This window comes from Canis aureus, chromosome 25, assembly GCF_053574225.1.
Source record: "Canis aureus isolate CA01 chromosome 25, VMU_Caureus_v.1.0, whole genome shotgun sequence".
Classification (NCBI taxonomy): Eukaryota; Metazoa; Chordata; class Mammalia; order Carnivora; family Canidae; genus Canis; species Canis aureus.
This window is the reverse complement of record NC_135635.1, coordinates 29447908-29466721: the sequence shown is the minus strand read 5'-3', so window position 1 is coordinate 29466721 and position 18814 is coordinate 29447908. Positions and strand designations below refer to the sequence as shown.

At 37.0% G+C, this 18814-nt stretch overlaps 1 protein-coding gene across 8 annotated transcripts in view; it reads left to right on the top strand.

Annotated features, from left to right (window-relative positions):
• The window catches only part of PIK3C2G (phosphatidylinositol-4-phosphate 3-kinase catalytic subunit type 2 gamma), a 364988-nt gene that overhangs the window by 96651 nt on the left and 249523 nt on the right, over window positions 1-18814 (top strand). For all 8 annotated transcript variants that reach the window (XR_013364236.1, XR_013364235.1, XM_077870889.1 and 5 more), the window contains 2 exons: window positions 5590-5712; window positions 12510-12641. Coding sequence is in view for 6 of the 8 variants with exons in the window: in XM_077870889.1 (XP_077727015.1) it covers window positions 5590-5712; window positions 12510-12641 (255 nt within the window). In the remaining 2 variants the exon portion in view is untranslated. The remainder of the gene's footprint in view (window positions 1-5589; window positions 5713-12509; window positions 12642-18814) is intronic.

The window sequence follows — 18814 nt, the reverse complement described above, 5'->3', positions numbered from 1 at the left end:
TGGTCTGAGAATATGCAGGGGACGATCCCAATCTTTTGGTATCGGTTCAGAGCTGATTTGTGACCTAGTATGTGGTCTATTCTGGAGAAAGTTCCATGTGCACTTGAGAAGAATGTGTATTCAGTTGAGTTTGGATGTAAAGTTCTGTAGATATCTGTGAAATCCATCTGGTCCACTGTATCATTTAAAGCTCTCGTTTCTTTGGAGATGTAGTGTTTAGAAGACCTATTGAGTGTAGAAAGCGCTAGATTGAAGTCACCAAGTATAAGTGTATTATTATCTAAGTATGTCTTGACTTTAGTTATTAATTGATTGATATATTTGGCAGCTCCCACATTCGGGGCATATATATTGAGGATTGTTAAGTCCTCTTGTTGAATAGATCCTTTAAGTATGATATAGTGTCCCTCTTCATCTTTTACTACAGTCTTCGGGGTAAATTTTAGTTTATCTGATATAAGGATGGCTACCCCTGCTTTCTTTTGAGGACCATTTGAATGGTAAATGGTTCTCCAACCTTTTATTTTCAGGCTGTAGGTGTCCTTCTGTCTAAAATGAGTCTCTTGTAGACAGCAAATAGATGGGTCCTGCTTTTTTTATCCAGTCTGAAACCCTGCACCGTTTGATGAGGTCATTAAGCCCATTCACGTTCAGAGTTACTAATGAAAGATATGAGTTTAGTGTCATCATGATATCTATTCAGTCCTTGTTTTTGTGGATTGTTCCACTGGACTTCTTCTTAAAGGGGAATTTTGAGAGTCCCCCTTAAAATTTCTTGCAGAGCTGGTTTGGAGGTCACATATTCTTTCAGTTCCTGCCTGTCTTGGAAGCTCTATCTCTCCTTCCATTCCGAATGAGAGCCTTGCTGGATAAAGTATTCTTGGTTGCATGTTTTTCTCATTTAGGACACTGACTATATCCTGCCAGCCCTTCCTGGCCTGCCAGGTCTCTGTGGAGAGGTCTGCTGTTACCCTAATACTCCTCCCCATAAAAGTCAGGGATTTCTTGTCTCTTGCTGTTTTAAGGATCTTCTCTTTATCTTTGGAATTTGCAAGCTTAACTATAAATGTCGAGGTGTTGAACAATTTTTATTGTTTTTAGGGGGGGATCTCTCTATTTCCTGGATCTGAATGCCTGTTTCCCTTCCCAGATTAGGAAAGTTTTCAGCTATGATTTGTTCAAATACATATTCTGGACCTCTGTCCCTTTGGGCGCCCTCGGGAACCCCAATTAAACGTAGGGTTTTCCTCCTCAGGCTGTCATTTATTTCCCTTAATCTATCCTCATGGTCTTTTAATTGTTTGTCTCTTTTTTCCTCAGTTTCCCTCTTTGCCCTCCACTTGTCTTCTATGTCACTCACTCGTTCTTCTACCTCGTTAACCCTCGTCGTTAGGACTTGTAGCTTGAATTGCATCTCATTCAAGTGATTTTTAATTTCTGCCTGATTGGATCTAAATTCTGCAGTCATGAAGTCTCTTGAGTCCTTTATGCTTTTTTCTAGAGCCACTAGTAGCTTTATAATAGTGCTTCTGAATTGGCTTTCTGACATTGAATTGTAATCCAAATTTTGTAACTCTGTGGGAGAGAGGACTGTTTCTGATTCTTTCTTTTGAGGTGAGGTTTTCCTTCTAGTCATTTTGCTCAGTGCAGAGTGGCCAAAAACAAGTTGTAGTGGGAAAAGGAGAAAAAGAGAGGAGAGAAAGAAGGAAAGAAAAGAGAAAAAGAAAAAAAGGAAGAAAAAAAGGAAAAAGAAGAAAAAGAGAAAGAAAAAAGGGTGGGGGAAGCAAACAGAAATCAAAAAGTAAAAAAAAAAAAAAAAACGGGGAATATTTCTGTTGTCCCTCTAGCTGGTCTTCTGGGGGAGGGGCCTGTTGTGCTGATTTTCAGGTGTTAGCACTTGGGGGAGCTACTCTGCCTCCTGCCTGGTGCAGGGCTCAGTGGGGGTTGTTTACCCACTGAGGCCCCAGGAGGAACAACCACAGTGGTGGCGGCCAGCTCTAGAGCCCTGGATTCAGCTCCCCCAGTAACTACAGAGCTCTCCCTCTGCAGGGGCCTGGATGCTCCTGGTCGGGCCGCTGATCTGCTCAGCTCGGGACGCTGATCTGCTCAGCTCAGGGCAGGAGCGTCCTCGCTGTCCTGGGCCCTCCCGGCCTCTGCCTGTCCCGGGGGGAGGCCGGATCCTGGGCTGTGTCCCCGGTGCCCTGTGCTCCCCGGCCTGCGCTGTTGGATTTGGGCTCCCGGCCCGCAGCCACCTCCACGGAGCCGCCGCCAGAGCCCCTCCGAGCTGCTCCCGCGTCCAGCCGGGCGCGCGCTCCAGCCTTTTAGGGAGCTCCGCGGCGCACTTTCCCCGGGGTGCAGGTGTCTGTTAGTGTCCCAGGGAGCCTGAGGGCATCCCCGCCCTCCTGGGGTCCTGCTCTAACTCCCTGCGAGCCCCTTTCCGCCCGGGAAGATTGGTGCAGCTCCCTCTTCTCCCGGACGGGGCTCTCCTGTGCTGGGGACACTCGCCCCGTCCTTAGCCTGGCTCCTCGCAGGGCCCCCCCCCTTAGATGCCTTTTGTTTATTTATTTCTTTTTCCCCGTCTTCCTACCTTCATAGAAGCGCGAACTCTTCTCACTATAGCATTCCAGCTGCTCTCTCTTTAAATCTCAGGCCGAATTCGTAGATTTTCAGGATGATTTGAAGGTTAGGTAATTTTTTGGGGACAGGTGATTTGGGGACCCTACTCTTCCGCCATCTTGCCCCTCCCCCCCTGTTTTTACATATTTTTATGATTATAGTTTTTTTTAACATTTTGTACTTTACATTCTATACCAGAGTTTAGTTGTTCATGCACCACTACTAAAGTGTTTTACTGTATTCTGTATTCATCTACATATTTATTTATCCTTACCAGTGACCTTTGTCCTTTTGTATGCTTTTATGTTGCTATCTAGCTAATATCTTTTCATTTCAACTTTAAAGGACTGCTTTTAGCCTTTCTTGTAAATCAGGAGTCAATGTGATGAAATTCCTCAGGTTTTATTTATCTGGGAAAGTATTTCTTTCTCCTTTATTTTTGAAGGACACTTTTGCCAGATATAATATTCTTTTTATTTATTTATTTTCATTTTTTATTTAAGACTTTATTTATTTATTCATGAGAGACACAGAGAGAAAGAGAGAGAGAGAAGCAGAAACTCAGGCAGAGGGAGAAGCAGGCTCCATGCAGGGAGCCTGATGTGGGACTCAATCCCAGGTCTCCAGGATCAGGCCCTGGGCTGAAGGCGGCACTAAACCGCTGTGCCACCCAGGCTTCCCAGATATAATATTCTCTATTAGCAATATTTTCTTTCAGAATTTTAAATATATATCACCCTACCTCCTTCTGGCCTTCAAGGGTTCTTCTGAACCATATGCTGATGATCTTACAAGATCTCTCTTTTATGTGGTGGGTCATTTTTTTTTTTTTTTTTTTAGCTGCTTTCAAAATTCTTTGTCTTTGGCTTTTGATAATTTGATTTTAATGTGTTCTAGTGTGATCTTCTTTGGGCTCATCCTAATTTGGTTTGTGGGGCTTCTTGAATCTAGATGTCCATTTCCTTCCACACAATTAAAAACTTTTCATCCATCATTTCTTCTTATAAGCTTTCTGCCTCTTTTTCTCTATCTTCTCTTCCTGGGACTCACATAATATGTATATTTGTTCAGTTGATGGTGTCCCATAAGTCCTCTAAGATTTCTTTTCTTTTTTTTTTTTTTCCTCTAAGATTTCTTTACTATTCTTCATTCTTCTTTTTGTTCCTCTGATTGAATAACTTCAACTGACCTATCTTTGAGTTCACTGATTCTTTCTTCTGCTTGATCAGGTCTACCCTTAAACCTTTCTAGTGATTATTTTTTCAATTCAGTTATTATATTCTTCAGTTCCAAAATTTTTATGTGGTTCTTTTTAATATTTTCTGCCGCTTTGTTTATAATCTTATTTTGTTCATCACTTTCCTGAGCTTATTGAGCATCTTTATGATGATTATTTTGAATTCTCTGTCAAATAATTCATATACTTTGATTTACTTAAGGCTAGTTTCCAGAGATTTATATTATTCCTTTTGTTGGGCCATATTTCCCGCTATCTTTGCATGCCTTATTACTTTGTACTGGAGTCTGTGCATTTGAAAAAATACAGTCTTTATAGATTGGTTTCATACAGGGAAAGAATGTCACCAATCAGCACAACTAGAGATTTGGGTGCCTTTCAAACCTTTTCTCTTCTGTGGATTTGTGTGTTGTAAATTCCTAATTATGGAGATTTTGCTTCTTTTTTCAGGAATTTATAATTTCTTATTCTCCCTTGTGTCTGTCTATGGTACTACAAGTTCCCAAGTGCTGCTGTAAGCTTCCCAGCTCTTTTTTGTTTGTTTGTTTGTTTGTTTGTTTTAAGATTTTATGTATTTGAGAGAGTGAGCATGAGAACAAGAGGGACAGAAGGAGAAGGAGACTCCCCACTGAGCAGGGAGCCCAGCAGGGGATCATGACCTGAGCTGAAGGCAGATAATTTGATAATTTGATTTCAAAAGAACACACTGAACCACCCAGGTGCCCCATCCCCAGCTGTTTTTGTTTCTCAGTAGCTCCATGGCATTTAGAGTATGCCAGGTTTCACTATGCTATGAGTTGGGTAAGACAGAAACCAGTCCCTCAGGCCACCATCCAAAGAGCTGGAATACTAGACACATACTCCAACTCTTTTTCTCCCCCCAAAGAAGCCAGAAGTTGGGGATTTTTTCCTGTTCATTTTGCACAGTGAAGGGACAGTGGCAACTGAATTTGTGTTGTGCCAGTTCAAACCATTGGCTTTGCTCTCAGAGGCTCCCAAACTGGCACCTATTCCTATGTAGCATTTAGATTTAGACAGGACAGAAACTAGTCCCTTGGATAGCCTCTTAAAAAGTCTGAATGCTAGACATATTTTCCAGTTTTCTCCTTCCTACCCCAGGGAAAAGCTGGGAGTTGGGAGTTTCCTCCTGATTACACTGCATTCTGCTAGGGAAGGAATTCTGGAAAAGGAGTGCCACAAAATTTCTCACTGATTTCTATGTTACTTATCTGGAGTGCAAGAGCTTTTAATTTCTGAATTTCTCACAAAGAGAATTAATCTGTGTATTGTTGACTTGACACAAAGAGAATTAGTCTGTGTATTGTTGACTTGGGTTGTTTCCATGGGGAAAAGAGAGTCTGGGGCTTTCTATTATACCATCTTGCTGATGTCACCCAACATAAATTTTTTAAGTAATTTTTAAAGCACGCTTTACAGCATCTGGGTATCTCAGTCAGTTAAGCCTTTGCCTTTGGCTCACGTCACAATCCTCAAATCCCAGGATCAAGTCCTGCATTGGGCTTCCCACTCAGTGAGGAGTCTGCTTCTCCCTCTCCCCACTCTCATGTTCTCTCTCTCTCTCTAATAAATAAAGTCTTTTAAAAAGATGAAGTTTGCTTTATACAAGTAGGTATAAATTTATCTTTTGACTTTTAACTTATAAAAATGATTGACCCATATACAAAACTGGTTTCTTTATGGTTTTTAGCTTATGGAATCTTTTTTTTTTTTTCTAGCTATAAAGCATTTTCTTTTTCCTGTTGCCTTACATATGCTGGAAAGAAGTTGTGTCAAGTGAGAAGCTACAGAAATATTCCATTCAAAAAATTGTTTTTTCTCTTGGTCAACTGGAATGAAACGTAAGTTTAATCTTTATTTTGGCAGTATCATTTATCTAAAAAAGATCAAGGATTATTTTTTCCCTTTTTTTCTTAGGTAGAAGGTATGTGTTTTTTTTTTTGTTTTTTGTTTTTTTGTTTTTTTTTTTTTGTAAATATTGAAAGTTGATGTGATTCAGTGATGGACAAATACACTCATGCTAATAGATAACGGGACCATAGAGGTCAACAGATAAAAGTCCATTGAGAAACCTAGACAAATGTCCAATCCACATTACCTAACTGATCAAAAAAGGAGATTGGAGAAAACAGAATTATTAATCCTTCACAGACTGTGGATATAAGAGATACCCTCTATTGGGGATTGGGACAAGTAGAATCCGGGTATACCAAAGACGAAAGAAATTACCTAATAACATGTACTCATGTACTGTCTTTTCCCATGAAAGCCAATTATAAATTTATTAATACAGGCAAGTTTTTTTATAATAATTATCTATGCATGTGTAAACTACCATCTAGTTTTGGGTGACTGGCTCCTACTTTCTCATTGTATAGAGGCATTAAATAAAGATGAAAAAAGGACCTTCTTAACACAATTCATTTGTTCTTGCTCTCCTCTGTCCCCCTCCCACCTCCTCAAATCCTTACTTTACTCAGAATCTCAGGGGGCTCACAGGCCCTATATATGGCTACTTCGTGATTACTTCCACTTTTCCTTGCTGTTCCTATGACACTGTTCCACTAGCTATCAGTCATTTCTCTAGGGTTTCTAATACTACACAGACAGCCAATTTTCTTTCCACCTCATATAGAAGAAAACTAACCCACTGTCCATCAGCCCTTTCACCAGATCTGGCTTTTCTTGGGAGATGATTGGACTCCCCGGTATTGTGCTTTTTCACTGAGAAATATGTGCTGAAATTTCTGGGACTCTCAGGATGGCATTATATAGCACCATTTATCCTAATCTTAGTGTTACCACAATCAATGGGCACATGACATGTGGCCTTCAATTTTTTCCTTCTATGCAAAAGCAGTTCCTCTTTCCTCTAGGACTATGACATTTATCTTCCCTTCTTTGGTTAGATTCTTAATTCCTTTGACCAAAGACCTGCTCTTCAATTACAAAATCCTCTTCTATTGCACAGAATGAATTCTGCTTGTAAAATTCTTCAGTGGTTCCCCAATTTTCATAAGGTAAAATACAAATCCTTTATCAAAGCACACAAGACTCTCAGTGGTTTGGTCCCTGCCTACCTCTGCACCTTTGTCTCTTGAGTTAGCTCCACTCTAGTCATTCTGTATCTGATCTAGTTACCCTAATTTAAACTGAGAAATATGCCTCTGCTAGGGGTCTTCTTCTGTGAAGAGCACAGTGCCTTTACTGCCCACCTTGAGAACACCTAATTATCTTGCAAGACACTTTTTCACCTTCTCTGTAAACTCCTTTTTGTATCATCGAAATAATTGGCCATTTTTGTTGGTTGATGTGAACCTCAGTCTCCTCTCTTATGGTCCCTTACTGAATGTGTTTGCTTATATTTCTGTTTGCTTTTGCCATATGATACAAAGATCTTTTGGCTTTGTTTTCGTCATTTTATTTTCTTTTTAAAATTGTTCATTCTGTCAATAGCAGCATAAGCAGATTGAGATAAAGTAAGAATTCAGTAAGTGTTCTTCAGCAAATGAGTGAATTTCATGTAACAAGTGATTCTTTTAAAAATGTTATTAATCAGCTCAATGACAAAATTATTCTTCTGACTTAATTAAAACTTATTCCTAGCTATTTCAAAAAATCAGATTAATTTTCAGCTGATGGATATGTGCTATGATTTAAACAATTCAAGAAAAAACATACTAATTCTAAGGTCAATTTTTAAAAAATCTGCCTCCCCCAAATTCCCCAAAAAAGTTGAAAATCACTACACTGATATATTATTCTTCTCTTCCTTCAGGACTGTACATGTATTATCTTTCCTGTGGGTTTTTTGCTTCCCCCAATAGTATAGTTAGTGACTTCAACCTAGAATCATTTTATTTCCTTTCATTTAAAAAATAGTTATTTACCATTTTTAGGTGCCTGTTGTATTTTTTATATATTTTATTAACATATATCTATTACACTATAATTGATTATACATTTCATTACTAGACTGTACACTTAAGGACAGAAACTTTATTGTTTAGTAATATATGACATAGATTTTGACTACATATTTCAATCATCATAGTGTATCCCAAATACATTATCTCACCTTAACAATAAAAATATGAATCAGGTATTATCATCCTTTTTTAAGGATCAGAATATTGAGGTTTATAAAGCTTAATTAACTTGCCCTGGGTTCCACAATTAGTAAATGGCAGAACTACTGCTCAGACCTACTCTGACTCCAAAGCTAATATTTTTACTGTGATTTCTACACTGTTTCTTAAAACATATAAAATCCTTGACAGAATATTTATGTTTTGTAAATACTTCTTGCATCTTCAATTTTAAAGAACAAAGTTCTATTCCATTCTCTTACCAGCAGCCACCTCATTTACCCCCTCTGCTTTAGGGCAAAACCCTTCCAGAGAATTGTGTATATTCACTTTGTTTAGTCTTTTTTTTTTTTTTTCCCCTCTGCTCTAAAATATACTCTAATTAGGCTTTCATCACCTCTGCTTCACTGAAATTGCCCATTGGAATCACTAGTGACCTGCACAGTTGAATCTAGTGTTGATTTCTCAGTCTTCATCTTACACGATCTATTTAGGAGCATATAGCACTGTTGATCTCACCCTCAGTCTTGGCTCCCATATTCTTTTCACTTTCCTTCTGCTATACTGGACATTCCTTCTCTATCTATTTTCTTTCCCCAGGCTGATCATGGTCTCAGCACTATGCCTCTTTTCTGTTGTATTTACCTTGCTTCTTTATTTCTCTCTTATCATTACATAGCATAAAATGCCATCTATATGCCAACATCTCCAAAAATTATATCACAAACCCAGTCTGTGACTCCATACATATACATTTAACATGTCTAAAACAATACTCTTAACCTTACATTCCAAACTTGTTCCATCCATGGATAGCCACCCTGGATGATCCTTTTCAGTTTCGGTTGTTCAGGTCATATCCTTACTCTGAATCTCCTTCTCTCAGACCCCATGTACAGGAAATCCTACAGGCTCTACCTTCAAAATATTTCCAAACTATTACTTCTCATCACTTTCAGTGGTCTAGGCCCCCATTCCCTCTCCCCTGAATTACCACAGTAGCTATATAATGGTCTCCCTACTTCTCTTGCAGCTCCTATAGTTCTTCTCACACAGTGGCTAAAGTGATTTCTTTTAAAATATAAGTCAGGCTATGTCATTATTCTGTTTAAAAATCCTAAAATGGCTCTCTGTTTCATTCACAAAAATCAAAGTCCTTACAGTGGTTCATTGTTATATATCAGTATTAAACATTGTGAGTTCTAAACATTGTGACTTTATTAAGTTTCCCATTATCACTATGAAAAACTTACTCCAATCTTAGGAAAACTATCTCAGATAGAAGAAAAACACATTTCAGAAAACTTTTAATATTTATTCCTTTTCAACAGTAGAGTAAGGCAAACATATGGTTAAAACTTAAGGTCTATGACAGCTGCTTACGTAAAAAGAAGGAATTCAACTCCACTTATTGAATTGTCCCTTAAAGTATTTTTCTTCTTTTTTTTTTTCTAAAAGTTCATTCATTTGACTTTTTTACTAGCTATGTAGAAGTTAAAAAAAAGATTTCCCAGTGAGTGAGAGATTATTCTAGCTTTAAAAGTCCATATGTATTCAAGAAATGAATAAATAACTATTTAGAGAGCATGTATTCCTACCATAGAATAATTTATTTTTATTAATAAAAATGACAAACTGGAGATTGACAGTAACTATTCACTGTAACTTATTGAATTTTTGTCATTCGTGATATGAAAGCTCACTAATAAGTGAAGTTATACATGAAGAAGCAAGACTCAATGAGAAAAAGAACACTGTAGATTATGTGAGGAATACAGTGAAATTATAGCTTCCATCCTAGCATAGAAATATGAAAACTGAATAGAAAATCAATTACAAGTAAAAGAGAGGACATTCAAGAAATAACTGCATTCCACAAGATCATTAACATTTTGTGTTGAGTTTCAGAGCTTCCTTTAAGCTGAGAAGTATGTCCACATTATCTTTTTTTTTTAAGATTATTTATTTATTTATTCATGAGAGACACAGAATGAGAGAGAGAGAGAGAGAGAGAGAGGCAGAGACACAGGCAGAGGGAGAAGCAGGCTCCATGCAGGGAGCCCAATGTAGGACTCGATCCCAGGACTCCAGGATTGCACCCTGGGCCGAAGGTAGGCACTAAGCCGAAGGTAGGCGCTAAATCTGAGCCACTCAGGGATCCCCATGTCCACATTATCTTAAGTGAATATTATGAGTATGAAAGAATGAGAGAGAAAAGAAAGACTTCTGTATATCTTAATGTAAAACAAATTAATTTTTTAGTAATATAAATTTTGCTAATCTTGAAAAAACAGATTAGCACCATAGTGTTTCCTTTATTTTCCTTTCCTGCTTTTGATTAGAATTAAATTTCATCTGTCTACAATGGCTAATATAAATTATTACATCATTGATTGAAAAATGAATGTATTGCTGATATACAACCTACCATTTGCCACCTATTGTCTTATACAATGTTTGATCAATTATATGGATAAGGAAAAATGATGCTTATTAGTCAATATTTGAATGAGGATATATCCAGATCCAAACTTCTGACTTGTCCTCTCCACACAGGTTACATATTGACATCTCAGCATTATTATTAATTCAATTATATCATGCTCTACATATATTACCCCATCCCAATTTCCTCTTTATTTTATATTTCTGTATTAAAGTTATCCACTATAACGTAATATAGAAGCCTAGAATTTATCTTGAATTCTTCATTATCCTAATCTACTAATATGCTGTCAGTCAAATATTAGTTATTCATTTTACCTCTAAAATAGCCCTTCTGTCTTCCCTCTTGTTAGCTGCTTTATTGCCATCCTGGAACTGGGGCTCTTTATCATAGGGAAGAGCATATTGGAGAGATGGATGTGTACTTCCTCAAAGTCAGTATAGTCACTAGGCTGAATTGACTCCTCATTATTTCTTAGGCTGGATACTGGCCCATCACTCATAAAAGGGGGTCACCAATGTCTTATCAACACCTCAAATAAGGACTTCTCCCTACTTGAATTAGACAGCCAGCTCCTAATGTGAGAAGATGCTCAATATTAACCTGAGTCCTTAACTGGGCCAGGCTCAGTCAGCACCTTCCAATTGGACATTGCCTTTGGTCATCATCAGTCCTCTACTAATTACCTACTGCTTAGACAATTAGATGTCAAAATTCAACTGGGAATCACAAAGCCAGTGGACTCTGCTTATATTCCTCATACCTAATACATCAGGTATCATACAATACAAGCTATCCCATTTCCTCTTCCAGTCACTTTTTTTCTTTTTCCTATCCCTTGGTGAAACAGTTCCCCCGATTCTTTACTTATCTGCTAACCTCTGTTCAATTTTTCCATTTCTTCCTAGCATTCTCATTTTCTAGTGAACATACTGCTCCATCTAAGCTTCTGGATGTCTTTCATTTTTCTTGTCTCATATATAGATCTCTCCTAAATGCCATATTTATCTTGATATTTTTGTAATAGAATATGATCATTTCTATATAACAGATGACTCCAGAAAGGAAAGAAAGGTATCCTTCTCCCTGCTCACCATTAGAGACCTCAAATCACATTATTAACTTTCTGTCAAAGGTTTTTCTTCTTGGGTACTTACACCACCCAAGTATACCCCTCCCAGTCTTTATAGTGTCATTTGGAAACTTATAGATATTCTCTTTCATAGATTGATGGATTCAGTACCTGAATTCAAGTTTTTCTCACCATTAACAATCCTGTGTTTATTCTTGGCCAACTGTTTTGCCCAATATCTACAATCTGTCCAGGGTCTGTATTTGAATTTCCTTCACCTATCCAGAAATTGGTATGTCCATTACATGTTAGCAATAATTCCCCAAATGCCTGGATATCTCATCATTACCCAAAATGGTTCACATTTAAAATTGTAAACAGCTCTATACTTGTATCTGTCTTGTTCAAATATTTGCTTTTGCCATTAGGAAAAAGCTTAAATTCCCTTGCTGGGTATGCAGAGTTCTTAAATATTCTGGCAACTACCTACCTTTTCAACAACATCCTCTATAACTTCCCCCAACCAACCTGACTATATCCCTCATTCGCCACAATGAGCTACTCACCATTTCTCAGCTACACTTAATCTTTCTGTACATAAATGATTTGTCTGTATACTTTCCTTTTCCTGGAATATTCATTTCCAAATCTGTATCTAATTGTAGCCAACTTATTGTTTAAGACCTATTTCAAATTATTTCCTTCCTTCCCGCATTTCCTAAGACAATGTTAGTCATTTTTCCTCCCTGTTTACAAAGAGTAAATGCTTAAATCATTGTAATTTTTTAAAATAAGCTTACATGTCAAAATTATAATTAAAGCAATTCCGATTGATTGGATAACCAATCTCATTACTCCGTGTATTTCTGTCAAATTTCCATTTTTAAAAGATCAAACACAAAAGTTGAAAAGGATCCCTCAATTCAAATAGTTTATTTTATCACATACCATTATATTACCAAAAAAAGTTAATATCTATGGAAATATCATTGTAACTGGGTAGATAATCTTACTTTTACCTTTTATTTTAAGGATCAACTTTCCTCTTGAAATAAAGTCACTCCCAAGGGAATCCATGCTCACTATAAGATTGTTTGGGATTGTCTGTGCAACCAATAATGCCAATTTACTGGCTTGGACTTGTCTTCCATTGTTTCCAAAGGAGTAAGTATATCAGTTTTTTTTATTAAGAAAGCTCCTCTGTCAATAGAAACCTCCTTGGAAATGACTATTTTGCAGTATATGGCATAATGAAAAATCAAGAACACATTTTGTTCCAAAATTGAGGTAGCTCAATATAAATCATGACTATTGAAAGTGGAACTGAAAAGCAAAAATGTAGAAATGGCTTTATAAACAGGTCTCATGCTCAACTTGTCAACTGGGTCATTTATAATAAAAAGATATTGGCATGACCAATTTCAATTGCTTTTCCTTTTCTGACCAGCCAGTTTCTCTGGCATTAGTAATTCAAAATGACTTAGATCAATACTGTCATTTAGAAACCATGTGAGTCATGGAATTCTGGCTGAAGTTAAATTATACAATGTGACTGGTATTCTGATCTTTCATTGCCAAGAAGAAAATATTTGGTAACTTTAAGATGAATTTTTTCAGAAAAGTAAACCAACTATAAGTTCAGATACTCTATCAGAACTAATGGCTGTTGCAAAATTAACTCATGACTTAACCATAACGATTTGGAGCAATTAATACTAGATTATTTGATAAAGTCAATTACGTGGTTTCCTGTGCAATTAAGGGAACAATATTTAAAATTAATCAGCTTAGTTATTTTTCACATGGCAGGACTTGCTTTACAACCAAATCACAAAATACAGGACCTTCAAAAAATTAGAATGTATATTGCTATTTTAATATTGTTAGAATGTTTACAACATATAAAATGATAGTATGATATAAATAATAAAAAAATCCTAAGAAAATTATCAGTTTTTATTCCCACATTTAGTGGGAACTTATAATTTAGTCATTATAAGTAAATTATCATCAAAACAATCAAGGTAAATCTTTAAGATCATCTTTTTGGATTAATCAGGCAATAGCCCATTTCTGCATATATTTTTCTTGAGGACAAGTAATGTATTTATCTTTGTGATAGCTATCATCTAACATTGTAACTCTTATAAATAAGCAATTGGTAGAGGTTTTTTTACTAAAATGAACTAGAAAAAAAATCAGGTGTTATACTATATGTTGGCAGATTGAATTTATATAAAAAATGTAAAAAAAAAAAGTCAAATCATATAGGAGATTTACAATAAAGTCTCAAAAGTCTGTAAGAAACTTAGGCTGAGGTGCCAGGCTGGCTCAGTCGGTAGAGCATGTGACTTTTTTTTTTTTTTTTTTTTTAAGATTTATCTATTTATTGGAGAAATAGAGAACATGTCGGAGGGGCGGGCTGAGGGAGAGAGAATCTCAGGCCGACTCCCCACTGAGCATGGAGCCCAAGGTGGGGCTTGACCTTACGACCCTGAGATCATGACCTGGGCTGAAATCAAGAGTTGAATGCTTAACCAACTGAACCATCCAAGTGCCCCAAGCAGGTGACTCTTGATCTCAGGGTTGTAGGTTCAAGCCCTATGTTGGGTGTAGAGATTACTTAAAAATGAAAAAAAAAAGAGAGAGAGAGAGAGAGAGAGAAAGAAAGGAAAGGAAAGGAAAGGAAAGGAAAGGAAAGGAAAGGAAAGGAAAGGAAAGGAAAGGAGAAAGGAAAGGAAAGGAGAAAGGAAAGGAAAGGAGAAAGGAAAGGGAAAGGGAAGGAAAAGGAAAGGAAAAGGAAAAGGAAAAGGGAAAGGGAAAGGGAAAGGGAAAGGGAAAGGGAAAGGGAAAGGAGAGTGAGTTTAGCCTAAAAGGAATACCTTCTACTGTTAAAAGATATTTCAAAAATCTGATGTGTGGGCTAAGAACTTTCATTATTTTCTTACTAGGAGCATCTTTACAAGTGCCCTTCCTTTTTTTTTTTTTTTTTAAGATTTTTAAAATTTATTTATTCATGAGAGACACAGAGAGAGAGAGAGAGAGAGAGAGAGAGGCAGAGACACAGGCAGAGGGAAAAGCAGGCTCCATGCAGGGAGCCTGATATGGGACCCCATCCCGGGTCTCCAGGATCACGCCCTGGGCCGAAGGCAGGCGCCAAACCGTTGAGCCACCCAGGGATCCCATACAAGTGCCCTTCCTTCTCTTGAGTGAGTTTTTTAAAAGTTTTAGTTGCTGTATTTGTAACATCTAGCCTGTTTGTAGAATAAAAATTCTAGCTATTCACTAAAAAAATTCAGTCCATTTTATTCCCTTCCATAATTTAATACAATACTTTGCACATAACAGGCAGTCAACAAACATTAAATATATGAGAAGTTTGGAATGTATCTGTCTTTCAGACTAAAATTCAAGATTTTTTTTCCAGGTAGTTATGATAGTAAAAATACTACCTCCATGTTGTTTTGTCATGTATCACTTACCATTAGTAAACATTTTTAGGTGAATGCTCATCGTTAAGAAATGCCATCTAGGACTGATACGAGGTAGTGTTTTCCTAAGGGAAAGTGATTGAAATTGTGAATGATGAGACATCACATCAGAAAATAAAACTTCTTTCAATGAACATTTCGATAAGCATTTGTAAATATATTTCCAGAAGATCGTTTCTCATGAAAATCTGCTTCTCTCCTGGGCTAAACAATTTTAAGAAATCCAGATCTTTTCAAGACATCAAAAATCCATCATGTAGGGCAACTAGGGAGTGTGATGACTCCCACTGTGTTCATTGCTCTGAGTGACAGAGATTTTAACCCTATTTATTTGATGCAGGTATTTCCAGATCATAGCAAATAGGCCACTTAATTTCATTTCCTTTCATAGAATGACCCCTGTCCATAAACATTTCATATTAAATCTGTCACTTATTACAGTTTGAATTGCCCATACCTAGCCATGTGGAGTTGTCATAAACACTTATATCTTTATTTTTTCCTACCTACACACAACCTGAAATTATATAGAATTAAAGGCTTTCTATCTCTTTGTGGTTTCCAAAAGTGGTTTGCAGAAGGACCAACAAGTGATTAAAGTCAGATATATCAGTTATGGCTACATCGGGAATGTCTACAAATACAAATAAACTTCAACATTTTGAAGCACACAAATTCATCCTCAGGTCTATAAAAAAAATCCCAAGTACAAAGGTAAAATTTTGGCCACAGAAGTTTTTATAATCCTTTCTTTTGCTGATAGGACTTCCATTGCATTTATATTCACAGTGCCTCCACACTGCAATAAGAAAGTGTTTTTTCTCATCTCAACAATTTCTGTGAGCTACCTTCCCTACTAAAATTCAGCATAAATAGTGTGGTAGTTACTTAGCATTTCTAAATTGTGGTAAACTCCTTCAACACAAAAATCCTCAACATTGAACAATAGATTCTCCTGGGGAGATTTTTAAATAAATCCAAAATCCAAATGCTCCCAAGTATTCTGATTTAATTGGTCTGCAGTGGGGCCCAGGTATCGGTATTCCCAAAGCTCTCCCGATATGTTAAAGCCTACAAAAATTAGAATATTTTCAGATGTTCAAAAGAGAGCAAAATTAAATCCTAATTTCAAAACAACACGATACCTTAGATTATTGCCTGAGTAGCCAACCCTGACCCCACTGTATCTTATCATTTCAGATATATCCTCAAAATTAAATATAAAAAAGTTGTGGATGAGAATTATTTTTTTTAGAATTCTTTATTGTGCATCCTTCCTGTCCAAGAGAGACCCACAGAGTTTAAGTAGTACACATATCTCATTTACAGATGAAGATCTCCATTATAAAGTAAGGTTAAGGAGCTTTTTCTAAGTCACCAGGCTGCTTGCAAATAGAACAAGAACCAGAATGCAGGTTTGACTTCTCTCTCCATGTATTACTATCTTAAGCTGCCTCACTTCCTGCCCTTAGGTGTCACACCTTGCTCCATGAATACACTGTGACAATCTCACCAACATATAATGAAGTTCCTGCCCCAGCTTTGCCTACATTCTGCTCTTGGGCATGAAACCTATTAGACCTATGATCAGCAGAATCCCAAGTAGTTTTATAATGTCAGGTCCTATGGATATGCTGGCTGCCTAGATAGTCTTTTCTATTCTTGGTTGCAGAATGCCAAACCATGAATGCACATAAAATCCTAAACCTAAAAGTGACAATAATTATTTTATTCGAACCTACAGGAAACAGGAGTCCAGAGAAGGTAAACCAACCCATCTGTTCTCCTGTTGTCACAGATTTGGAGTAGATTTTTCTAGGCATAGGAATTTACACAATATTGAAATCAAATAAATCCTTAAAGATATTCCAGAACAAATATTTTGAAATGTTATATTTAGCACTATGGCCCTCTTTCTAATGGCATCTAATTCAAAAATCTCAGAGTATAAGAATGATGACCAGTCCATATGTTTTGTTGAGTGAGTAGTGGAAGAGGGAAGAATTTAAAATCCTGGCATCCAACCTATTTGCCATCTCTTTACCACCTTTCAAAAGTCTACCTCCTATCATCAAGCCATATGAAATATAAAACTCCTTTGAAAACCACTGATTTTATCCATGAAGTTCAAAGAAGTTAAACTCAGGCTACTTAAAGGGTACAGATGTCCTCTGGTGTTTTGTTTTGTTTTGTTTTTCACAAAAGAAGCTGTTTCTCATTTCCTATCTTCATAATGTTTTAATTTGTTTGCTTAATTTTAAATTGACTTAATAAATCTTTTAACTGTAGTAATATAAAAATTACTGTGGTCCCCACTGGCCAGGGTATTAACAGGTTCTATTTTCATCTTCTTCCTGAGACCACCATCTTAGATGCATTCCTTCACATCTTAATTCCACTAATTATTTTCATAACCCCATACTTTCTATTTATAGAAGTCTTTGGGAATTTATTAGATATTACATATACTAATATAATGTATAAGATATTAAAAATATCTATTTACAGAGATATTTGCAATATCTCAAAAGATGTTTAAGTACAATCCATTATCAGAAAGTAAATTAGCTAATATTAAGCATACAGAGAGCCCAAAGAATGGTGCCAAACATCCTTTCCCCCTTGAATTGCCTTGAAGTCTATCCTCACTATTCTCTATTGCTTGATAAGTCTTATACACATACTTGATTTAAATGTTCTGACTTCATTCTGCACAGTATGCCTCAGGGTTAGAGCCATGGCAACGGTTAATCCAGACTTCCTCTAAGGAGAGTAATGACAGATACTGACAAGTATTCTTGAGTCCCCTCATCCATTGTAGGAATTAGCTTAGATCACTGAGATTTTCAAAGTGAAGTATGGCCAAAACATATAAGTATAGTAAGGTCATAAATATAATTCATCATACAACTTAGAATGTGAAGTAAACTTCAATAAATAAATCACGCTTTTCCTTATGAGCCCCCGCACTGTAACTAATGAGAAAAAAGCTTTACACAAATGACAAAATATTAGTTGATTCAGTAATTTAAATAGTACTTTTGGAAATACACAGTCTCTTTTGGGTAAAGCATTCAGTCACTCAAATAGCTACCTGACATCCTCATTCCCTTTCTAAGATAGTATCTGCATTCACAGGGTAAGAAAGGAACAGATGCTTTGACCTGGTGACTTCTGATATCCAAATCAAATGTCTATTTTAAGCTGGCGATGCTTGTTACAGCTAGTGCAGCTCATGATTGGGGCTCTTGTAGCTTGGCTAGGGCTTACTGGCATTCCCTGAATGGGCTCTCTCAGGTACTATAAAGCCATCTGAGGTTTAACTGTGACTCCCAGTAGACATCAGCTTGGGTAGTTCAATTAGATGCCCTTATCACAGAGACCCCTTTTCCCCACCACAGAACCCTTTTCGGGGGTAGCCCTCACCCAGTATTTTTAGCTGTTTCTACATCTCGTCCCTTCTATAGAGAAACCAAAGAAGGCCTAATAAAGCTAAACTCAGGAACTCCTTCTGTCTCTTTGCCATGTGGCCCAAGTTTAAGGTCATGACACAAGTAGTTACAGGAGTAGCTCAAGATATAATTTTCCTCCAGGTTTTGAAACATGGAGTGCTAAAGGAGCACCCTCTGCCTTGAGCTATGCTCATTTATCTAACACTACTCTGCATTTGCCTTCCAAAGGCAGAAGAGGGGTAGACTGGGACATTTACATCTGCCATACTTATTCTTTTTCCACTTTCTTTATCTTCTGCTTCCCATCATCTCCAATTGCCAGAAAATGGTGTCAGTCTCCACTCAATATGCCACATCTTCCTTCCTCCTTCCTGTTAACCCTTCACCATGGACA